Here is a 21,953-nt window from a genome sequence, read left to right as displayed (position 1 = left end):
CCCCTTATCCAGGTGGAAATCAAAGCCTTCCTCTAGCGTCGTGGTGTTGTAGTCTCTTACTGCCTATGGCTTCAGATAAGGTCCTCACAGATTTCTCTCTCTCTCTCTGTCCCCCATATAGGATAGGACATAACCCGTATGACTGGTGACTTGAGTCTGCTTATAGGGACTCTAGCATGCCCCGGACTCTAAAGTTGTCACTGTGTCTCCTGGGTATTAAGGCAGACAGGTAACGTGAAGTTCAGCTGTCCTGATGGTCACTGATGTAGGTCGTAGAGTGTCCTTACAACCTCGGTATTCCGGCTACCGGTTTCCGCGCCTCAGAAGGAGGCAGCCTGCTCGGGCTGGTTTCCCCCTGGTATCCTCTCCTGTGCTTTGCTCTCCTGCACGCTCTCTGCAATCTATTCAGCTTTCTGTATATCTCTTTCCAGGAACTGCTGCATTGCGGCTACACAGCTCCGTAAACCCTCTTCTGCCTCAGACTGATCCAGTCTGTTTCCTGGCAAGAACTGTTCTCTACGATGCTCTTTCCTTCTCAGTTTCCTCTTTCTGCAAGGAGCTGCTGACCCCCATGTCTGCTCAGCTATTCTCCTATCGTACCAGCTCCGCCTCAGCTGATGTTCCACGACAAGCTCCCTTCTGGCAATCTCTCTCTAGCACATCTTCCTGCTTCCTTCCCCTCTGTCTCTCTGACAGGAACTGACTCCTTTCCCTCCCAAAACTACCTTATATATGGGGAGTCACCTAGTAAATAGGATCAAAAGCTCCCCCTGGTGGCGTGGAGTGTGAATGTGTTGCATGCTTGTGTTTACCTGGTGACAGTTATTACTTCTTGCCTTCAAGCGTAACATCACTCTCCCCGGCAGGAAAGCAATGCTACTGTGATGACCAGGACCCTGGGGCACCAGAGATCAGTAACGGTGTAGGAGGCATTTCTTTAGAGGGCTGCACAGCTAGCCAGAAGTACCAGGATGAGATCCTCAGACCCATCATGAGACCATATGCAGGTGCACTGGGCCCTGGGTTTCCAATGATGAATGACAATGCTAGATCTCATGTGGCTGAAATATTTTAGCAGTTCCTGCATGATAAAGGCATTAATGCAATGGATTGGCTTGCCCGTTCCCCAGACCTGAATCCTATCGAGCACATCTGGGATATCATGACTCGTTCCATCCACCAATGTCATGTTGCACCACAGACTATCCAGGAGTTGACTCATGCTATAATCCAGGTCTGGGAGGAGATCCCTCAGAAGAACAACCGCTTCCTCATCAGGACCATACCCAGGCATTGTAGGGAGATCATACAGGCACGTGGAGGCCACACACACTACTGACCATCATTTTCACTGAAGTTGAATCAGCCTGTAATTTGATTTTCCTCTTTGATTTTGAATATCATTCCAAATCCATCCATGGGATATTAATTTTTATTTGCACTGATCATTTTTATGGTTTAATTGTTCTCAACGCATTCTAATGCATTATGTAATGAATAAAGATTTGCAACTCGAATATTTCATTAATTGATATCTAGGATGTGGTATTTTAGTGCTCCCTTTATTTTTTTGAGCAGTGTATATGCATATACAGTACATAAAATAAACAGAGAAATAAGTCAGCCCACAAATAAGGAATTTCCACCACATGAATAGGTGCCCAAATGATGTCAGAGGTTGAGCTGGCAGCTTAGCTCACAACAAGCCATGGATAGGCTACTGTTGTAAATTCCCTGTGCCCCTTACAGTTACAATTCAGGGGGGCCGAATTCGTCTCCTGGCAGAGATGGTGAGCTCTGCCTCTGCAATGCAAATGACAGTTTTACTAGCAAATTAGAAAGCCAATCGGACCAGTTGGAGACTTGTTAGAAGACACCACACACTCTAATGATTATATATGCCAAAAAGTGTACCTCGCCAAAATCAAGGTACCTGATCGTGGACCTTTGGAGTGATTACCACTGTTACCTTATGTTATGGGATACTAACCTTTACAATTTTGTTAAAATCTTCCACAGCATCACTTATACCTTTAACAAAGGACTTGCTTTGTATGTATATCACTAGTATATTAAGGTAAATAGAGACCTTTCTCTCTTTCGTCTCCTACTGACTTTATACCACCAGAATCTCCAGACCTCTTGCCTTATATTCTTATATACAAATACTAGTTTCATTCACCCTGGTGTACTCTTGGTGCCTATAAGGTTCTATGGTTGCTTGTCCATTGCTTAACAACTATCAAATGGATTTTGTTGTTTTCTGATTAATGCATGCAACTTGTACATAATGTACTGTATATACAATGTATGTATATATTTTGTGTTAATATTTACTTCTACTTTTGCTTTGTCTTTTAGCGATTATATGAGTAAGACTCAGGAGAGTCGAAACATCATACTATTTCAGTCGCTTAGTATATATTTGTCATTTGTTCCTATGTGATGTTCATGATTAATAAAATTACACTATTTGGCATATATAATCATTAGAGTGTGAGGTATCTTCTAACAATACTTGATTTCTAGGACTCTTATAGTCCATGACACCAGCACCTTGCTCTAGTTGACTGAGTGCACACCAATATACTCCTGAGTGGACCAATTAATAGATGGGGTCTGTGGCCAAGAAGTGGTACCAGAGCACTATTTAAAGCCTCCTACCCTTTTCCTTGTGCTGCTATTGTATTTAATTATACAGTACTAGTGCACTTTGGATTGCTATTCAGTATCCTGACCTGACTACTTCTCACTATGCTATTGATTAACCCCTGGGTGCCTTCTCTGGTTTGAACCTTGGATTGTCTGACCTCTTTGCTCAGTCACACGGCCTGATCTCCTGGACTACAGAGATCCCTGAGTACATATTTGGCTTTGATTTTGTCTGTGTGCTAATTATTTGGTTCTGGTCCCGCTATGTTTGGGTATTCCAAGAACTCATTCCACGGGTTAGAGGATACTCTGGAGATGCAAGGTGGAACACCACTTGCAGAAAAGGCCAGAGCACTCTACAGGGGTCTAATCTAGAGTTTTCAGCACCACTCATTTAAGTAAGCTGAGAAGCTTGAAATGCATAAGTCAAATTTGTTTTACAAGGAATAATCAAAGTGGAACGTACTTGAACCCCTTCCCAGAATTGATTAGGTAAATCACTGCTGGGACATGCATTTTTCTTGCACTACATGTTGCTAAGCAGGATTATTATACGGGAAGTCGTTGGCCAACTAAAGCCACCATACATATTAGAGTAGTTTTGGCCGACACGCTAATGTGCATGAGGGCGCCAGCTAACTGATTGTCAGAGGAGATGTTGATAGGACATATCTGATTTTAGCTTGCCGATGACGTTGTTCTCCAAAAAATCAGCCACCAAAGTTGTTTGTTGACGACTTTCTCATAGAGAACACATGAGCACTGGGTTGAACAAACGCTCCTGTGCATGAGTGAGACAGCTGAAATGGCTGTTAACCGTACGATTGGCCCAACCTTCTTTTGAAAATCAGCCATATTTTAGGATAGGCGCTTTAGGTTTCAGTCATGCAGTCAAAAAAACATGCTGTCTACAACATCCCAGTTAATGAAAAACTGCACGTAAAAACTGTACAGTGTTTGGACTGCATCAAATAATATTAGATTTAGAGTAGATCAGATACATACTGTATGTCAGTTAGTAGAAATCTGTTTCACACAGAGATGGGACATGCTGCTCGTGAAAAGCTGACATGGAAAATTATAGATAATACTGTTGAGTAAGATTAAACTTTGAAATGTATAATAAAGTGGAACATGTTGAACAGATTTGATAAGAGTGTCAGCATATAGCCATGGGCATGAAATTAAATTTCACGTTATTCCAAAAATCTACTAGAATATTGCAGGGGCCAGACTAAAGTACCTCACATAATTACACAGTTCATATGGTTGAGAAAGACATATATCCATCCAGGGGCAGACACTGACAGCTTGTGGCCCCTGTGCAAGAAATGTGTCTGGGCCCCCCTCCCTGCCGGGTACGCTGCTTATGATGAGGGCAATCTGGCAATGGGACATCTGGAGCCTCAGTCTCTGAGAAACAAGCCAGATCGCCCTCATTATTACTGCCCTGCAAGCAGGGGCATACATAGCAATCACTGGGCCCCATAGCAAAAGTTCTATTTGGGCCTCCCCACACCTCTAAAAATATATAATTTAAAAAAAAACATGTGCTTTCAGACCTCAAATAATGCAAAGAAAGCAAGTTCATAATCATTTAGAAAAAGTACTAATGTTTTAACTCAGGAAGAGTTCAGAAATCAATATTTTGTGGAATAACCATGATTTTTAATCACAGCTTTCATGCGTCTTGGCATGCTGTCCACCAGTTTTCACACTGCTTCTGGCGCAAAAATGTAAGCAGTTCTTCTTTGTTTGATGGCTTGTGAATATCGATCATCCTCCTGATTACATTCCAGAGGTTTCCAATGGGGTTCAGGTCTGGAGATTGGGCTGCCCATGACAGGGTTCTGATGTGGTGGTCTCTTAATTTTTGCCAGAGCCGTATATATATCCGTTAGCAGTCAGGTGACAACTAGTGTCCGCTGTGTCAGTGAATAGAACACTGCAGACGTGGCTGACTCTCTAGTTGGCACACGCCAGCAAGTGTGCAAAGCGCATCCTCATGGTTACGTGCTAACTGCTGGAAACGGCAGCCCACATATATATTACATTACATTATATGTCTGGTATCTGTATCATCTGGTATCTACTTTATTCATTGTCTATGGAACTGATGGAAATAGCTGAGCACACCGCTCAGCAGCTCTATAGATAATGGAGAGAGCAAAGGTCAAGCATCTGCTCCATCTAGGACCAGACTGCAGAGCCCAGTTCTCAGAATTACTGGGGAGGGGCCAGTGGTCGAATCCCCAGTGATCAGCAAGTTATCCACAATCCGATGGATCACATATACATTGTACATGCACACACATACACCGTACATACATATACCGTACATACACACATAGATACACATACATATACTGTAGAAACACACATACACCACACATACCATACATATACCGTACATACATACATACACACTTACAGTGGGTGCAGAAAGTATTCAGACCCCTTTAAATTTTTCATTCTTTGTTTCATTGCAGCCATTTGGTAAATTCAAAAAAGTTCATTTGTTTCACATTAACGTACACTCTTTACTTGACTGAAAAAAACAGAAATGTCGAAATTTTTGCAAATTTAATAAAAAAGAAAAACTGAAATATCACATGGTCATAAGTATTCTAACCCTTTACTCAGACACTCATATTTAAGTCACATGCTGTCCATTTCCTTGTGATCCTCCTTGAGATGGTTCTACTCCTTCATTGGAGTCCAACTGTGCTTAATTAAACTGATAAGACTTGACTTGGAAAGGCACACACCTGTCTATATAAGACCTCACAGCTCACTGTGCATGTCAGACCAAATGAAAATCATGAGGTCAAACTGGCCAAGGAGCTCAGAGACAGAATTGTGGCAAGGCACAGATATGGCCAAGGTTACAACAGAATTTCTGCAGTACTCAAGACCTAACCTAAGAGCAAACTGGCCTTCATAGTCCTTAAATGGAAGAAGATTGGGACCAACAGAAGTCTTCCAAGACCTGGCCGTCCAGCCAAATTGAGCAATCGTGGGAGAAGAGCCTTGGTGAGAGAGGTAAAGAAGAACCCAAAGATCACTGTGGCTGAGCTCCAGAGATGCATTAGGGAGATGGGAGAAAGTTCCACAAAGTCAACTATCACTGCAGACCTCCACCAGTCGGGCCTTTATGACAGAGTGGCCCGACGGAAGTCTCTCCTCAGTGCAAGGCATATGAAAGCCCACATAGAGTTCGCTAAGAAACACATGAAGGACTCCAAGACTATGAGAAATAAGATTCTCTGGTCTGATGAGAAGAAGATAGACCTTTTTGGTGATAATTCTAAGCGGTATGTGTGGAGAAAACCAGACACTGCTCATCACCTGCCAAATACAATCCCTACAGTGAAATATGGTGGTGGCAGCATCATGCTATGGGGGTGTTTTTCAGCTGCAGGGACAGGACGACTGGTTGTCATTAAAGGAAACATGAATGCGGCCAAGTACAGAAATATCCTGTATGAAAACCTCTTCCAGAGTGCTCTGGACCTCAGACTTGGCTGAAGGTTCACCTTCCAACAAGACAATGACTCTAAGCACACAGCTAAAATAATAAAGGAGTGGCTTCAGAACAACTCTGACCATTCTCGACTGGCCCAGCCAGAGCCCTGACCCAAACCCAATTGAGCATCTCTGAAGAGACCTGAAAATGGCTTTCCACCAACGTTCACCATCCAACCTGACAGAACTGGAGAGGATCTGAAAGGAAGAATGGCAGAGGATCCTCAAATCCAGGTGTGAAAAACTTGTTGCTTCATTCCCAAGAAGACTCATGGCTGTACTAGCTCAAACGGGTGTTTCTACTCAATACAGAGAAAAGAGTCTGCATACTTATGACCATGTGATATTTCAGTTTTTCTTTTTTAATAAATTTACAAAAAAATACTACATTTCTGATTTTTCAGTCCAAATGGGGTGCAGAGTGTACATTAATTAGAAAATAAAATAACATTTTTGAATTTACAAAATGGCTGCAATGAAACAAAGAGTGAAAAATTTAAAGGGGTCTGAATATTTTCCGCACCCACTATATATACACATATAGTATACACATGTACATACACATATACCGTATATACACACACATACACAGATGTACAAACACATACATACACACACATATACATATACTGTACATCTGCACATAGATACAAACACAGATACACGCACATACATACACACAAGTAGATACACATATACAGTACATATACTGTACATATATACACATACATAGATACTCACATACACAGATGCACATACACATAGATACACACATACATATATCGTACATACACACACATAGATACACATACATACACAGATGCACACACACATATACACATATACGGTGCCCACACATATGTACATATACAAACACACACATACTTATATATGACATTAGGTGTTCAGATGAGCTGTGGAGGAGGTCGGCGACATAGTGCAGAGATCAGCTGGAGAGGGCTGCAGACCCCACTGCACTGAGCACTGATATCAGCTTCCTGCTGTCCTATGCTGCCCCATTTAGTGAGCCTCCTCCCCCAACTGCTGCAGCCTGCTGGTAATAAAACAGTGGAGGGAGAAGAAGACACACCGTAAGTTCTGCTGCTCCTCCACTGTTGTGCCCTGAGTACTCACCATTGGTATACGCCATGCAGGACAGAGACGGCAGCCAGTGAGCGCTCTCATAAGTCTGGTGGGGAAAGCGTTCATTGGCCAGCATCTCACCCTGGATGACACGCCCACCGTTTTGAACTCCTGCACTCTGTGCACCGCTCTGAGTACTCGCAACTTGCATGATAACAGGAGGGAGTGAGAGGGGCCCGATGCTGCATGACACCGGGCTCCTCTCACTCCACCTGTAAACGTAACTCAGTGACTCCATAGCGGCTGCATACTCTGCTGCTATGGGAAGTACGCCCCTTCCAGCAGGGCCCCCCTCCACCTTCGGGCCCTGATGCAGTTGCCCCGGCTGCACCGGCGGTATGTCCACCTCTACATCCATCACATTCGCCCAGAGAATTATGCATAATCTATACATCCATATTGTATGATTCAGTACGATCTAAAGTGCAATTGTTTCCCTCCTTATCCTGAGTGTCAATCGACTGGGTCATCATTCAGAACAATAATTTTATGCATGTACATCATTATTTATGTTTGTTTTTTTCTATGAAAGCATCTAAACCTTTTATGAAACAATTGCCAATTCCCGCTGTGAGCAGCTCCTGAGGTAGATGAGACGATCCATCGATTAATAGTTCTCATGGTAAAGAAGCCTTGCCTCCTATGCAGACTGAACCTTTATTTTTCCAGGAAGAGGGAATGCCGCTGTCTTTTGAGGAGGTTTTACATTAAAAAGCTTTTGGCCATACTTTTTGAATAGACAATTTATTTATTTGTTCAGCAATCAGCATGTCTCCCCTTAGTCATCTGTTCTCAAGACTAAATACATTGAATTTTATTAATCTTTCCTTATGACCAAGATCCATGCCTCTTATTAGTGATGAGTGAATATACTCGTTACTCGAGATTTCTCGAGCACGCTCGGGGGTCCTCCGAGTATTTTTTAGTGCTCGGAGATTTAGTTTTTATTGCCGCAGCTGAATGATTTACATCTGTTAGCCAGCATAAGTACATGTGGGGATTCCCTAGCAACCAGGCAACCCCCACATGTACTTATGCTGGCTAACAGATGTAAACCATTCAGCTGCGGCAATAAAAACTAAAACTCCGAGGATACTCAGAGGACCCCCGAGCGTGCTCGGGAAATCTCGAGTAACGTGTATATTCGCTCATCACTACCCCTTATCAGTTTTATGGTTCTTTTTTTGCACTTTTTCTAACTCCAGGACATCCTATGAACTGGTGCCCGGAATTGAATTGCATCTCAAGATGAGGTTGCACTAACGCTTTGTAAAGTGGTGATATACTGACGTCCCTGCCCTATAAGCTCATTCATATCCTGCTGGCCTTAGTTTTAATCCCCTTCCTGACAAGGCAAATTTCCATTACTGCGTTTCCGTTCTTTTCATTGTTTTCCTTCCCTTCTTCCAAGACCCATAACTTTTGTATTTTTTAGTTCATATAAACATTGAGGGCTGGTGAAATTGTGAGAAAAAAAGCAATTCTGACATTGTTTTTTGGGAATTGTTTTTATGGTGTACATTGTGTGTTAAAAATGATTCTCCTCATCAGTAGGATTATGACAATAACAAAATTGGCCAGTTTTTTTTACTATTTTAGTGAAATAAAAAAAAAAATTTTGATTGTGTCGCTAGTTTCCAAAACTTATTTTTTCCGTTGTGAGATGATGTTTTATTGATACTATTTTGAGATAGATTTGACATTTTGATTGCTTCTTACAGCATTTTTTTTTTTTGCGCTAATGCAGCGACCAAAAAATGCAATTTTGGCATTTTGAAATTTTTTCTGTTTATAGTGTTTACTGATCAGGTTAATTATTTTTTATATTTTAAAAGATCAGACTTTTTGGCAATTTTTATTTTTGATTATCTTTATTTCTAAAGGGGGAAATGGGGAAGGGTGATTTTGAGCTTTTTTGTTTTATTGTGTATTTACTGTGATTGTCTGATCACTTGTACTATATATTGCAATACCACATTATTAATGCATTTAGTAAAAATCAGGCTCTACTTTGAAGCCTGGCATTTTAAGGAAGCTCTGTGATGACTTGCACAGGCATCTTCAACAGACTCCAGGCTGTCATAGCATAGAATGACTCCCCCCATGTTAGTGCGCTGTTAATGCCACTGTCAGAGGATGACAGCAGCATTTAACAGGTTAACAGTTATAGACGGAGCTGTTAGAGGTAGGTACTGGTTGCAACACACAGCCATTATCTGGCGAGTTTGGGGCAACCTAACCCCATTGCCAACTTTCCCCATACTTATACTGCAGAAAGTCGGTAAAAGGGTTAAATGCCATTGGTGACACCTTAGATTTGAGTATTCGAAATCCCATTTTTTGTCATTAACTGCTTTTCTAACAGAAGTTGTAAGCCAAGTCGGGTCTGCTGTCTCAGTTGCAGACGCTGAATGGTGGAAGAAGGAGCTATCAGCTCCCGATTCCTCCATTGTATTCACAGCTATGTGCATGTTGAGGAAGCAGATAGTGGTGACATTGGGATGTCAGCTAGGAGAGGGTGGCCACATAGTGCAGTCTGTGGGCCACTGTTTTCATCCATTCAATTGTCTCGGTCTATGGGCTGGACAGGAACAGCCAGAGGGCCGAATGTGGCTCAAGGACCACACTTTGCCCAGGTCTGGTCTATAGGTTTTGTGTTTTATTGAAGTTTATCCCTATTCACTTCAAATTACCTGATTACAATACCAGAGGCAGCCCATGGACACCTGTATCACTGTTTATGGAAGATAGCAGGTTTACGAATATCTTGCAGCCCACTTACTGCAATGCTGATAATCTAGTAGGTACAGTCTTTCTCAGCAGCCCAGAAAGTAAAGCATCGGTATAATATCTACCTGCTTTTCTGCCATTTAGACATTTCCTGCAGAAAAGTCCTCTCCACCAAGCTTGAAGTTTAGAAGATGCAGCTTCTTCAACATAGGTCGGGGTTCTATTTTGCCAGGGAGGGGGTGCTTCAGTTTTGGGATCTTAAAAACATAAAAAATGGTTATAAACATAAAAGTTAAATTGAAAATATGAACAACTTACCACTAGGGGCTGTTCTTATCGTGATATTTTTGGTCTCATGCTCTCGTCCGTGTTCATACAGAGCTCTAAAAAGAGTTGTGTGCTGTACTTTTGTAATAGGCTAGATGTATGCTTCATCTAGAAAGAATCTGGTGATACTAAAGGAAAGTGTGGCTTCATGGACAAGTATTGATAAAAATACCATTCCAAAGATTCTCATGTTGATATGAGAATTTGGGAGGGCATTTGTACCACATATGTGTAGTAAGGTTCCCAAACTCTGTGTGCATAGTCACAGTAGTTACATTGTATACCTTCGTCTAAGATACCTCACCAAAACTGTAACTTGTTTGTTTTTCTCTTGTCCATTAATTTTCTGTAAGAATGTTTACCAGATTACCATAATGTATGTTAGCACATCGTATTCATCCATTTTGGCCATGGTCACAGACAGTAGCCATGCAGAAGTTTGCCACGTTACTTATATTAAGAACTGGGTTCTGCTGATTTCTGCCTAATACTTTTATTAAGGGGTTCCTCATACAAATAAAAATATACAGAAGAAACATATACGGTACTTTTTTTTAACTGGTCCCGTCTCGACACAATGGAAATAGCCGGAATGCCCACTCAGCCAATCACTAGCAGAGGCGACACTGCTGCTACCAATGATTGGATGAACTTGTTCTTTTTTTCGCCATTTTGCATTGTTTGTTGAGTAAGTAGAAATCAGCAGGAAGCAGATAAGATGCAGACAGAGCAACGGAGGATCAGGGAGACAATCAATTCTTCTCTTATTTTATACAAGCATGGACCTTTATTCACTTGACAAGCCCTTTAAATGAGTCCTCCTGTTTCACAAAATCCTGATTCCCGGATGCAGTTTGTTTAAAAAACAAAGAAACAAACTGAGCCATACTCACACTTTCCTGGTCCACCGTAGAGTCTCCGCTGCTGCTCCCAGTGCCTGATATTGGCGGCTGCGCGGAAAACATTGCAGTAGCCAGTCAGTGAGCTCAAAGGCATCCCATCTACCCTGGCAGAGCCGCTAGGCTCAGTGATTGGCTGCCACTCTGTGACATCAGTGCAGCAGTCAATGCCAGATACTTGGAGTAACGGTGGACCTGGGGAGGGTAAACAGATTTGGGTTTTTTTTCATAACAAAATTCACCTGGGAACTGGGATTTTCTTAAAGGGGACAAATCCTTTAAATCTCTGAAATAGTTCCTCACTGTTTTTCTTGATATAATTTGTTTCAGAATTGAAAAGTATGACATTTTTCATCAAGAGAATCTATCAACCACAGGAGCAATACAAGGTTACAGCAGTTTACCTTCCAAGTACTCACTACAATTCCTATAACCTTGAAACCTTTAAACAACATTCTCCACAATTATATAGCTACTATCTGTGCTGTACGTGATAAAGGATTTGCGTTTCTTAGAGCCACAATAAAGCTTTCATTGCAATTGCAGTCATAATCTCTGGGTGTTTCTGATCCAAGCTTATAACATTTTACAATAGTAGAAATGAGAGCACAATTTATGGTTAAGGTCGTAGATCTTGAAGAATTTCTTAGCAAACTGAATCTGATTAGTTGGGATTACATTTCATATGCTTTGTCTGGAGATGGACACAGGTACCTTGCATGGAAGTAGATTCTGGTGTCAAATTAGCTGAGAAATCCAATGTGAAGACTCTATAAACGAACATCAAGTTTTGCGTAACTTTGTTCCCCGTGGCTTCAGTCATAAGATGCCACAAAGCAGTATGAAAAGTCTGAAATAGAACCAGAGCAAGACCTTACATGTATTCTGCAATATAGAACAATACCGGCCTGTTGTCCGCTCCATTACAAGTATGTGGTCTTCTGCTATTTATGTGGCGATGACCTGTCACATAGCCATAAGTGGCCACTGTTTGGTCTTATTTTACTCTTTTTTAAAAAAAATCCGCCATACGGTTCCAGAGATATGGGCCTTTTTACTTAGTGCAGTTATTTCTATGCTCTCAGGGTTCCTTGGGGGTGTATCTCTAGGCTGCTCTGCATTATTACCCTGTGAGCGCTGCCCACTTGGCAAAAACTATAACAGGTAGGACTATATAAAAAGGCCCATATTTCTGGAAACATATGTCAGCTTTTATAGAAATCCTAAATACTCATGGGAGCAGCAGGAATTAAGTATGAGCAAAAAGTTGCTGCAACTTCTGACCTGGTGACAGGTTCTTCTTAAATACGAAATAAATAATAATAAACATATTTAAGCTCAGTACATATAACTAATAATTCACATCTCTCATTGTCTAACTAAACAGAAGTGAGACCCAGCAACACAAAGGCGGACATATTATTTGGGCAACCTATAGCCCAAGACGTAAGATGGGCCATTTCCACCACCAAAGCAGAAAACTGCTTCAGAGACACAGCGATTTTTTTATAGTGTTGTAAGAAGCAAGACCGGACCGCGGGTAACTGTACAGAGCCGGGTCCGTAACTGTTGAGGCTGCCTCCCTTGTTGCCTGGAGGAAAGAAATGAGGAGCGGGATTGACCTTATGACCCGGGTAGGAGGGGCAGTTCAAAAATCAAAGTGTGCGCAGCCGCAGGCAGTTTGGCAAGAATCAGCAGCCGCGCGCAGCCGCGCGCAGCCGCGCGCAGCCGCGCGCAGCCGCGTTAGCAGCGTGCTCTGTCCTCTGAGCACTGGCGCCTGCGTTGTTTGGTCCCCGCTGCCTCCAGCGGGACAGCTGCAGAGAGAAGTGGCGTGCGTTCAGCAGCTGCCAGAAACAGAAGCGCCGTACGCTCCGTGACTGTGAGTACCGCGCACGTGCAGAGGAGAGAAGGCCGAGTACCGGAAAGACTTTTGCGGCCTAACTTGCCACTTGCTTTCCACCCATTTACATTTGACTCTGAGAGTGCAGCGGCTTTGTTTGTTTCGGCTGCATGCGCTTATGGACTAGGGGCTCAGCGGAAGGTACTGGAAACCGAACGCTGCCGCCAGAAGACGGACCATCGCTTAAAAGACCCCATCTGAGGACATCGCCAGGCCGCTGTCGGTCCTACAACCTTTCCTCCTGCGGAATCATCTGCTGCAGAGGACCACACAGGACACGATAAGTTCTTTCATTGGACTGCTATTGTTTTACAATTGCTACCCCTATTATCCCTCCTTTAACCATTAACCTCCCTGAATGAATTCCCTGTTTATTAAATTGTTATATCTTGTTAACCCTTGCTCTGCCTCTTGGCTGTCACTGCATCCCACAACCTGCTTACAGTGCCATTTTTTTCCTCCCATCCTCCAAGAAAAAAATATTTTTTTATTTTTCCGTTTCACATAGATGTATGCAAGATTGTTTTTTTTTTGTGGGACAAGTTGTAGTTTTGAATGAGATCATTAATTTTACCACTCAAAAGCACTGGAAAATTTGAAAAAAAAATTTCCAAAAGTGGTGAAAACACAATTCCACAATTTGGGATTTTGTTTTTATGGCCTTCAAAAATGACATGGCAACATTTTTCTCCACGTTACCAAGATTACAGCCATTGCAAACGTATATATTTTTTAATTATGATTATTTATGTGGTGATAAAAAATGCCAATTTGTAAACAATTTGACTGGGTCGCCATTTTCCGAAACCCGTAACAGTTTCATTTTTACGTTGAGCTGTGTGTGGAGTTTCATTTTTATGGCATTTACCAATCAGATTAATGAGTTTATATTCTCATAGATTGGACTTATACAGATTCAGTGATACCACATATGTTTCTTTTCTTTTCCTTCTTTACTTCATTATTTTTAATGTGGGGAAAAAAGGAGGATTCAAATTTTTTTCTTTTTAAACTTTTTTGCTTTACTTTCCTTTGTAGTCCCCTTAGAGGACTTGGACCTGTGTCTGATCGCTTGTACTATATACTGTAATACCACAGCATTGAAGTACAGTTAGGTCCAGAAATATTTTGACAGTGACACAAGTATTTGTGGAGCGCCCGCCAGGGACATGGAGATACTCGGTTCCAAGCAGTTTCGTCAAGGCAGCAGTGACCCGGTCAGTGGCCTTGGGCATCCAATAAAAGAGTCAATGAAATAAAAGGGGAATTGTAAATGTTTGTGACGCCACCTGTGGTATTCGGCTGTAAAGGTGATGTTAGCCGACGCTGCTTAAAGCGACCGCTGGGGCTGATGGTGATGCAGCAGAGTTGGTACAGCTCTCCACAGGCAGAGCTTTAGACCCAGGGCACTTAGGTTGTAAAAGATGAAGATGTTGATAGTGGATGTGATGCAGTGGGATGGTGCAGTTAGTAAGTGTGAGGACACAGCAGGGTGAAGTTTCCAATGCTTTACTTACAGTTCTTAGTTGCCCCAGCCAGGGTGCTGTGTCCTCCGAGTTTGTGGTCCAGCCAGCTCTCAAGCAAATTGTGTGCACTTTCCAGAACTTCCTTTCTTATGTCCTTGCCTGGCCGTCTCTCTGTGCTGGCGACGCCTCTCCTGCACCGCACCTGCCACACAGTGTCCCAAGCCAACAGCCATGGGTGGTGAGCTCTAGTCCCCCTGGTTCCTATCTGGCTGCCTTTTTAGCGCATGTGTGCAGATGTGGCTGTGTTTCTTGCAAAAGCCACAGCCTCCGGTTTTCTAGCTGAGTCCTTAGTTTTTCCACTAGAGTGGGGCTGGTCCCCTGACTGCGACCTGGTCCCTCCATATGACTATGGTCAGCGTGAATACGATCCCCACGGGTGGACTTCTCACTACTACTGCGGCCACTGCCATCAGTGGCTTATCTACAGCATTCTGTAATGCTGTAGATAAGCCCCCAATGTAACCTGAAAGATAAGAAAGACAAGTTAGATTATACTCCTCCAGGGGCGGTCCTAGTTCGGTTCGGGTCCGATGGGTGTTGCAGGTACGGGTCCAGCGCCTCCCATCTTCATACGATGTCATCATCCTCCTTGCTTCTGTTGCAGCTCCTGCGCAGGCGTACTGATTTGTTCTGTTGAGGGCAGCCTAAAGTACTGCAGTGTGCTGGGCCTCTCTGACCTTTCCCAGCGCCTGCGCACTGCAGTACTTTGCTCTGCCCTCAACAGGGCAGAGAATTACGCCTGTGCAGGAGCAGCGACAGAAGCAAGGAAGAGGACGTCATCACATGAAGATGGGAGGCGCCGGACCCGGACCGTGACGCCCATCGGACCTGGACCACACCGGACCGCCCCCCCTGGTGAGTATAATATAACTTGTTTTTCTTATCTTTAAGGTTACATCGGGGGCTTATCTACAGCATTACAGAAACAGAATGCTGTAGATAAGCCCCTAATGGCGGTGGCCGCAGTTTATAGGGCCAAAATGAGGTGACAGATTCCCTTTAATAAGCCTTAACTCCTTTATGAGCTTGTGATTTTCCGTTTTTGCATTTTCATTTTTGCTCCCTTTCTACCTAGAGACATAACTTTTTTATTTTTCCGCTAATATGGCACTGGTAGGGCTTGTTTTTTGCGGCACGAGTTGTATTTTTGAACGACACTATAAATTGTACCATATAGTGTACTGGACCTTTTTTTTTCATTAAATGCTAAAACTGACCTGCCATTTGGATTCTCCAGGCCATTATGAGTTCGTAGATACCAAACATGTATAGATTATTTTTTATTTAAATGGTGAAAAAAAAATCAAAATTTTGTAAAATAAAAAAATATATATATATATGCGCAATTTTTACAAGAATCATAGTGTCTCCATTTTTTGTGATCTGGGGCTGGGTGAGGGTTTATTTTTAGTGCGCTGAGCTGATGTTTTTATTGATACAGTTTTGGGGTAGATACGACATTTTGGTCACCTGTTATTGCATTTTATTGTTATTGCAATGTTGTGGAGATCAAAAAACTATAAGCCAGGCATTTTGATTTTTTTATCACTGCGCCATTTACCTATTGGATTAATTTTGTTTATATTTTGATAGATCGGGCGTTTGTGAATGCAGCGATACCAAATAAGTGTTGTTTTTTATTGTTTTATTTTGAATATGGCAAAAGGGAGGTGATTTCAACTTTTATATTGTTTTAATATGTTTTAAAAAAATAAGTTTCTACTTTTTACTGTCTTCAATAGTACCCTTAGGAGACTTGAATCTGCGATCATCTGATCACTTGTGCTACACATAGCATGGCTTCAGAAATCTGCAATGACAAGCACGGGAGTGTTCTGCAGACCCGCGGTTGTCATGCCAACCCATCAGTGCCCCGTGATCATGTGACAGGAGTGTCGATCGGGGGGATTTGTCAAATTAAATCAGCTGTCAAGTGCCTGAAATGATGTGGGCTCAGGGCTGGAGGCCGTATGAAATGCCAGGACATGGCCTATGACGTACTTATACGTCATAGCTAGTGTTGAGCATTCCGATACCGCAAGTATCGGGTATCGGCCGATACTTGCGGTATCGGAATTCCGATACCGGGATTCCGATACTTGCCGCGTATCGGATACCGGAATCGGAAGTTCCCAGATTCAAAATTCCGAAATTCAGCCAATGAGAATGATTCCAAGTGTGGGCACATCCTGTTTAGCATGGAGGGCATGAAACTACTGGCAAGGCTGTGATTGGCTGCTGAAATGATGTCATGATGCAGTTTAAAAGTCGCTGGCGCCATTTTCCGATCACTCTGCTGTGAATTCAGTTAGTGACAGGACGCTGTTTGCTGACTGAGGGACAGTTTAGAGATAGCGATTTGCTTCTTTGTGCTTTCCAAAGGCTAATTTAGCAACCGCTGTGTTCACCTACTATTCACCTTGCTTTTGCCTTGTAGCGCTGTTTTCACAGCGATCTGCAAGGTCTGTGTGTGTGTGTGTGTGTGAGTGCAGCCCACTCTCTAGTCTGAGTGCAGCCACATAGGCCATCCATAGCTGGTTGTATTCAGTTCAGGGAGGGTGGTTCATTGCCTCATACTGTTCTTTTTTTTTTTTTTTTTTCAAGTAGTGTAGTCTGCTGCTAATTTATTCAAAAAAATCCTATTAGTGTCTTTCCACCCGTCTCCAGCTAATTTGTGGAAAAACACTACATAGGATAAAGTAGAGGAGGGTTTTTGGGCCTTGCAGCGCCGTTTACGGCTGTCTGCACGGTCTCCGTGTGACTGCAGCTCGCCCTGTAGTCTGTGAGCAGCCGTAGCCTGGTTGTCTCCAGCTCAGGGTTGTTCACTGCGTCATACCGCCAAATCAATTTTAATTTTTTTTCAAGTAGTGTAGTCTGCTGCTAATTAATTTAAAAAAATCCTATTAGTGTCTTTCCACCCGTCTCCAGCTAATTTGTGGAAAAACACTACATAGGATAAAGTAGAGGAGGGTTTTTGGGCCTTGCAGCGCCGTTTACGGCTGTCTGCACGGTCTCCGTGTGACTGCAGCTCGCCCTGTAGTCTGTGAGCAGCCGTAGCCTGGTTGTCTCCAGCTCAGGGTTGTTCACTGCGTCATACCGCCAAATCAATTTTAATTTTTTTTCAAGTAGTGTAGTCTGCTGCTAATTAATTTAAAAAAATCCTATTAGTGTCTTTCCACCCGTCTCCAGCTAATTTGTGGAAAAACACTACATAGGATAAAGTAGAGGAGGGTTTTTGGGCCTTGCAGCGCCGTTTACGGCTGTCTGCACGGTCTCCGTGTGACTGCAGCTCGCCCTGTAGTCTGTGAGCAGCCGTAGCCTGGTTGTCTCCAGCTCAGGGTTGTTCACTGCGTCATACCGCCAAATCAATTTTAATTTTTTTTCAAGTAGTGTAGTCTGCTGCTAATTAATTTAAAAAAATCCTATTAGTGTCTTTCCACCCGTCTCCAGCTAATTTGTGGAAAAACACTACATAGGATAAAGTAGAGGAGGGTTTTTGGGCCTTGCAGCGCCGTTTACGGCTGTCTGCACGGTCTCCGTGTGACTGCAGCTCGCCCTGTAGTCTGTGAGCAGCCGTAGCCTGGTTGTCTCCAGCTCAGGGTTGTTCACTGCGTCATACCGCCAAATCAATTTTAAATTTTTTTTCAAGTAGTGTAGTCTGCTGCTAATTAATTTTAAAAAATCCTATTAGTGTCTTTCCACCCGTCTCCAGCTAATTTGTGGAAAAACACTACATAGGATAAAGTAGAGGAGGGTTTTTGGGCCTTGCAGCGCCGTTTACGTCTGTCTGCACGGTCTCTGTGTGACTGCAGCTCTATCTGTTGTCAGTTCAGCCCCCAAAAAAGAAATAAATAATAAAGTTCACCAAACACACCAGTGACACCACTTTACATTTCTGTAGGCCACATTAGCTCATATTAAAGTCTAGTCCACACTTTAGAAAATTAGTGTTTCTTATACCTGTTAGGAGGAGTTGCTCAGGAATAAGCACACAAATCCGTTAGTACTTTTCTGCTTATCTTTATCAGTCAACCAAGATGAAGAAGGCAGTGAGTAAGGCACGTGGGCGTGGGCGTGGGCGCGGAGCAGGGAGGGGACGTGGGGATTCTGTGCCTGCTGCGGGCACCGGTGACTCATCAGCACCCACTTTCACCAGGCAACAGTCGTTCATGCGCAGCTTTGTGTCAGAGCGTCGTACACCGCTGCTGCGTCAAGACCAAATTGAAGCTGTTGTCGGATGGATGGCAGCTAATGCATCAACTTCCATTAGTGCCACATCCTCTCAGACACAGAGCACTGGAGAGCAGCCATCTGTCTCTTCACCACCTGCCAAATTGCCCAGGCAGACAGAGAGCCCAGGACAGGAGCCGTCTCTACTTCTGTTCTCTGAATCTCTTGGCTTGGAAACAGGGGGCCAGCCAAGCAGCATTGGAGAAATGGAAGAAGAGGCAGGGTGCAGTGATGCCCAACAGCTTTTTCTGTCTTCCTCTGAAGAGGCGGGTGGGCCAGTGGCTCCGGTCACCACATCGCAGGCCGCATCAGCTGATGATGACACTCAGGTGCCACTTACTGGTGCGTGCTCTGCTGCTGAGACTACCCAGGAGGAGCAGTTGGGGGCAGAGGGTAGTGTAGATGATGAGGTCCTCGACCCATCTTGGCGTGAGGGACAGGAAGGTGGTGGGAGCAGCTCTGAGGAAGAGATTCCCCGTACGGCCCAAAGAGGGAGAGGGAGGGGGAAGACCGCGGATCCTGCAGCCTCCGCTTTGGCACCCGTTAGGAGCATGTCTCTTCCAAAAGCCAAAAAGGGCGCTCCCAAGACTTGCAGTGCCTGGTCCTTTTTTGACACAGTTGCAGATGACATTTGCTATGTCAGATGCAACGTGTGTCATCAAAAAGTCAAAAGAGGGAAAAATGTCAGCAACCTCAATACCTCCAACATGTGGAAACATGTGCGCAACAGGCACCTGGCGGAGTTAGAAAAACACACTGAAGAGGTAGGCCAACCAACAGCGGAAGCTACCACCTCTTCAGCTCGTGTTGCCTCTTCCTCTAGCTCACACGCAGCTGGTTCGGCTTCCTCCCAGGATCGCCGTGGAAGAACCTCTGGCCCTGTTGTCCAGAGACCCGCTGTAATTCCACCCGCAGCACCACTTTCCCAGTCATCCACACACTCCCAGCCCAGTCTACAGCCATCGGTAGTACAGGCATGGGAGAAAAGGCGGCCTTTCTCGTCAAACCACCCACGAGCACAGGCTCTGACTGCAGGCATTGCCAAACTGCTGTCACTGGAAATGCTGTCATTCAGGCTGGTGGAGACTGACAGCTTCCGTGACTTGATGTCATTGGCAGTCCCACAGTACAATGTGCCCAGCCGCTTTTACTTCAGCAGGCAAGCCGTCCCTGCCCTGCACAAGCATGTGGAGGGACACATAAAACACGCGCTTCTGAACGCCGTCAGTAGCAAGGTCCACCTCACCACCGATGCGTGGACCAGTCAACATGGACAGGGGCGATACCTTTCCCTCACTGCCCATTGGGTTAATGTCGTTGAGCCAGGTACAGACCGTGCGAGTGGCGCAGGACGTGTCCTGCCCACTCCAAGGATTGCAGGAATCCATTCTGTACGCATTGACTCCTCCTCTTACACCAGTTCCTCAGAATCATCGCTGCAGGAGCCGTCACAGTCCACCTCCACATGGACCCGTGATGAACGTGTACCTGTTACGACCGACATGAGCACAGCCGTGGCCAAACGTCAACAGGCCGTGTTGAAATTAATTTTTTTGGGGAATCGTAGCCACACAGCGCAGGAGCTCTGGAATGCCATCAAGCAGGAGAGCGATGTGTGGTTTGTGCCAGCGAATCTCCAGCCAGGCATGGTAGTGTGTGATAATGGCCGAAATCTGGTGGCAGCTCTGGGCCTCGGCAACCTCACTCACATCCCATGTCTGGCACATGTGCTCAATTTGGTCGTGCAGAGCTTTTTGAGGGACTATCCGGATCTTGATGCACTGCTGCACAAGGTCCGCCTAGAGTGTGCTCACTTGCGGCGTTCCAGCACGGCAAAAGCGCGCATTGCGGCTCTGCAGCGCCGACACCGCCTGCCGGAACATCGCATCATATGTGACCTACCTACCAGGTGGAATTCCACGTTACATATGTTGGAGCGGTTGTGTGAGCAGCAGCAAGCTGTAATGGAGTACCAGCTGCTTCAGGCGCAAAAAAGTCGCAGTCAGCGCCGTACAGACTTCACAACCACAGAGTGGGCCACTATGAATGACGTCTGCCAGGTTTTGCGTCCCTTTGATTATTCCACGCGGATGGCGAGTGCAGATGATGCACTAGTCAGCATGACTGTCCCCCTTATCTGCCTGCTTGAAAAATCACTGCAAGCGCTAAGGGATGATGTTGTGGAAGAGGTGGAGGATGAGGATTCACCATTTCCATCATCTTCTGGACAGTCAGCGCCACGTGGTTCCTCACAAACGCGTAGGCAGGGGACAATTTGTGAGGAGGATGAGGAGGAGTCAATGGAGGAGGAAGACGTCCGTCCAGAGGAGGGAGTTGCCGAATTGTCCAGTACTCAGTGTGTACAGCGAGGGTGGGGTGATGACGAGCAGGCAGAGATCACGCCTCCAGCAGGGGACAGCGTTTCTTGGGCAGTTGGCAGTCTGCAGCACATGGTGGATTACATGCTGCAGTGCCTGAGAAACGACCGCCGCATCGCCCACATTCTCAACATGTCTGATTATTGGGTGTTCACCCTCCTCGATCCTCGCTACCGGGACAACGTAGAAAGCCTCATCACACCGTTGAACCGGGAGCGAAAAATGCGGGAGTACCAAGACACACTGGTCAATTCCATCATCTTCTCCATTCCAACTGAGAGAAGTGCTGCTAGTGCATTACAAAGCAGCTCAGTGCGTCCAGGCAGTGGAGGAGGCTCTGCACAAAGAGGGAGCAGAAGCAGTGCCTCTGCCCAAGGCAAGACCAGTATGGCCCAACTGTGGCACAGTTTTCTGTGCCCCCCACAAAAGTCTACACCATCACAGACGGCTCCAGTCAGCAGGAGGCAACGGTTCCGTCAGATGGTGACAGACTACATATCTTGCCCTCTTGCTGTACTCCCAGACGGCTCTTCCCCTTTCAAGTTTTGGGTCTCAAAGCTGGATACATGGCCAGAGCTAAGCCAGTATGCATTGGAGGTGCTGTCTTGCCCTGCGGCCAGTGTATTATCGGAACGTGTCTTTA

At 44.6% G+C, this 21,953-nt stretch overlaps 1 protein-coding gene across 2 annotated transcripts in view; it reads right to left on the bottom strand.

Moving 5' to 3' along the window:
- ADGB (androglobin) overlaps positions 1 to 21,953 on the bottom strand; it is a 509,594-nt gene that overhangs the window by 203,812 nt on the left and 283,829 nt on the right. For both annotated transcript variants that reach the window (XM_077283074.1, XM_077283075.1), the window contains exons 21-22: positions 11,991 to 12,126; positions 10,176 to 10,307 (exon numbers count right to left, since the gene is read on the bottom strand). In XM_077283074.1, coding sequence (XP_077139189.1) covers positions 10,176 to 10,307; positions 11,991 to 12,126 — 268 coding nt within the window. The remainder of the gene's footprint in view (positions 1 to 10,175; positions 10,308 to 11,990; positions 12,127 to 21,953) is intronic.

The sequence above is a fragment of the Ranitomeya variabilis genome, chromosome 2 (assembly GCF_051348905.1).
Source record: "Ranitomeya variabilis isolate aRanVar5 chromosome 2, aRanVar5.hap1, whole genome shotgun sequence".
NCBI classification, from domain to species: Eukaryota; Metazoa; Chordata; class Amphibia; order Anura; family Dendrobatidae; genus Ranitomeya; species Ranitomeya variabilis.
This window is presented reverse-complemented; position numbering and strand designations above follow the sequence as displayed.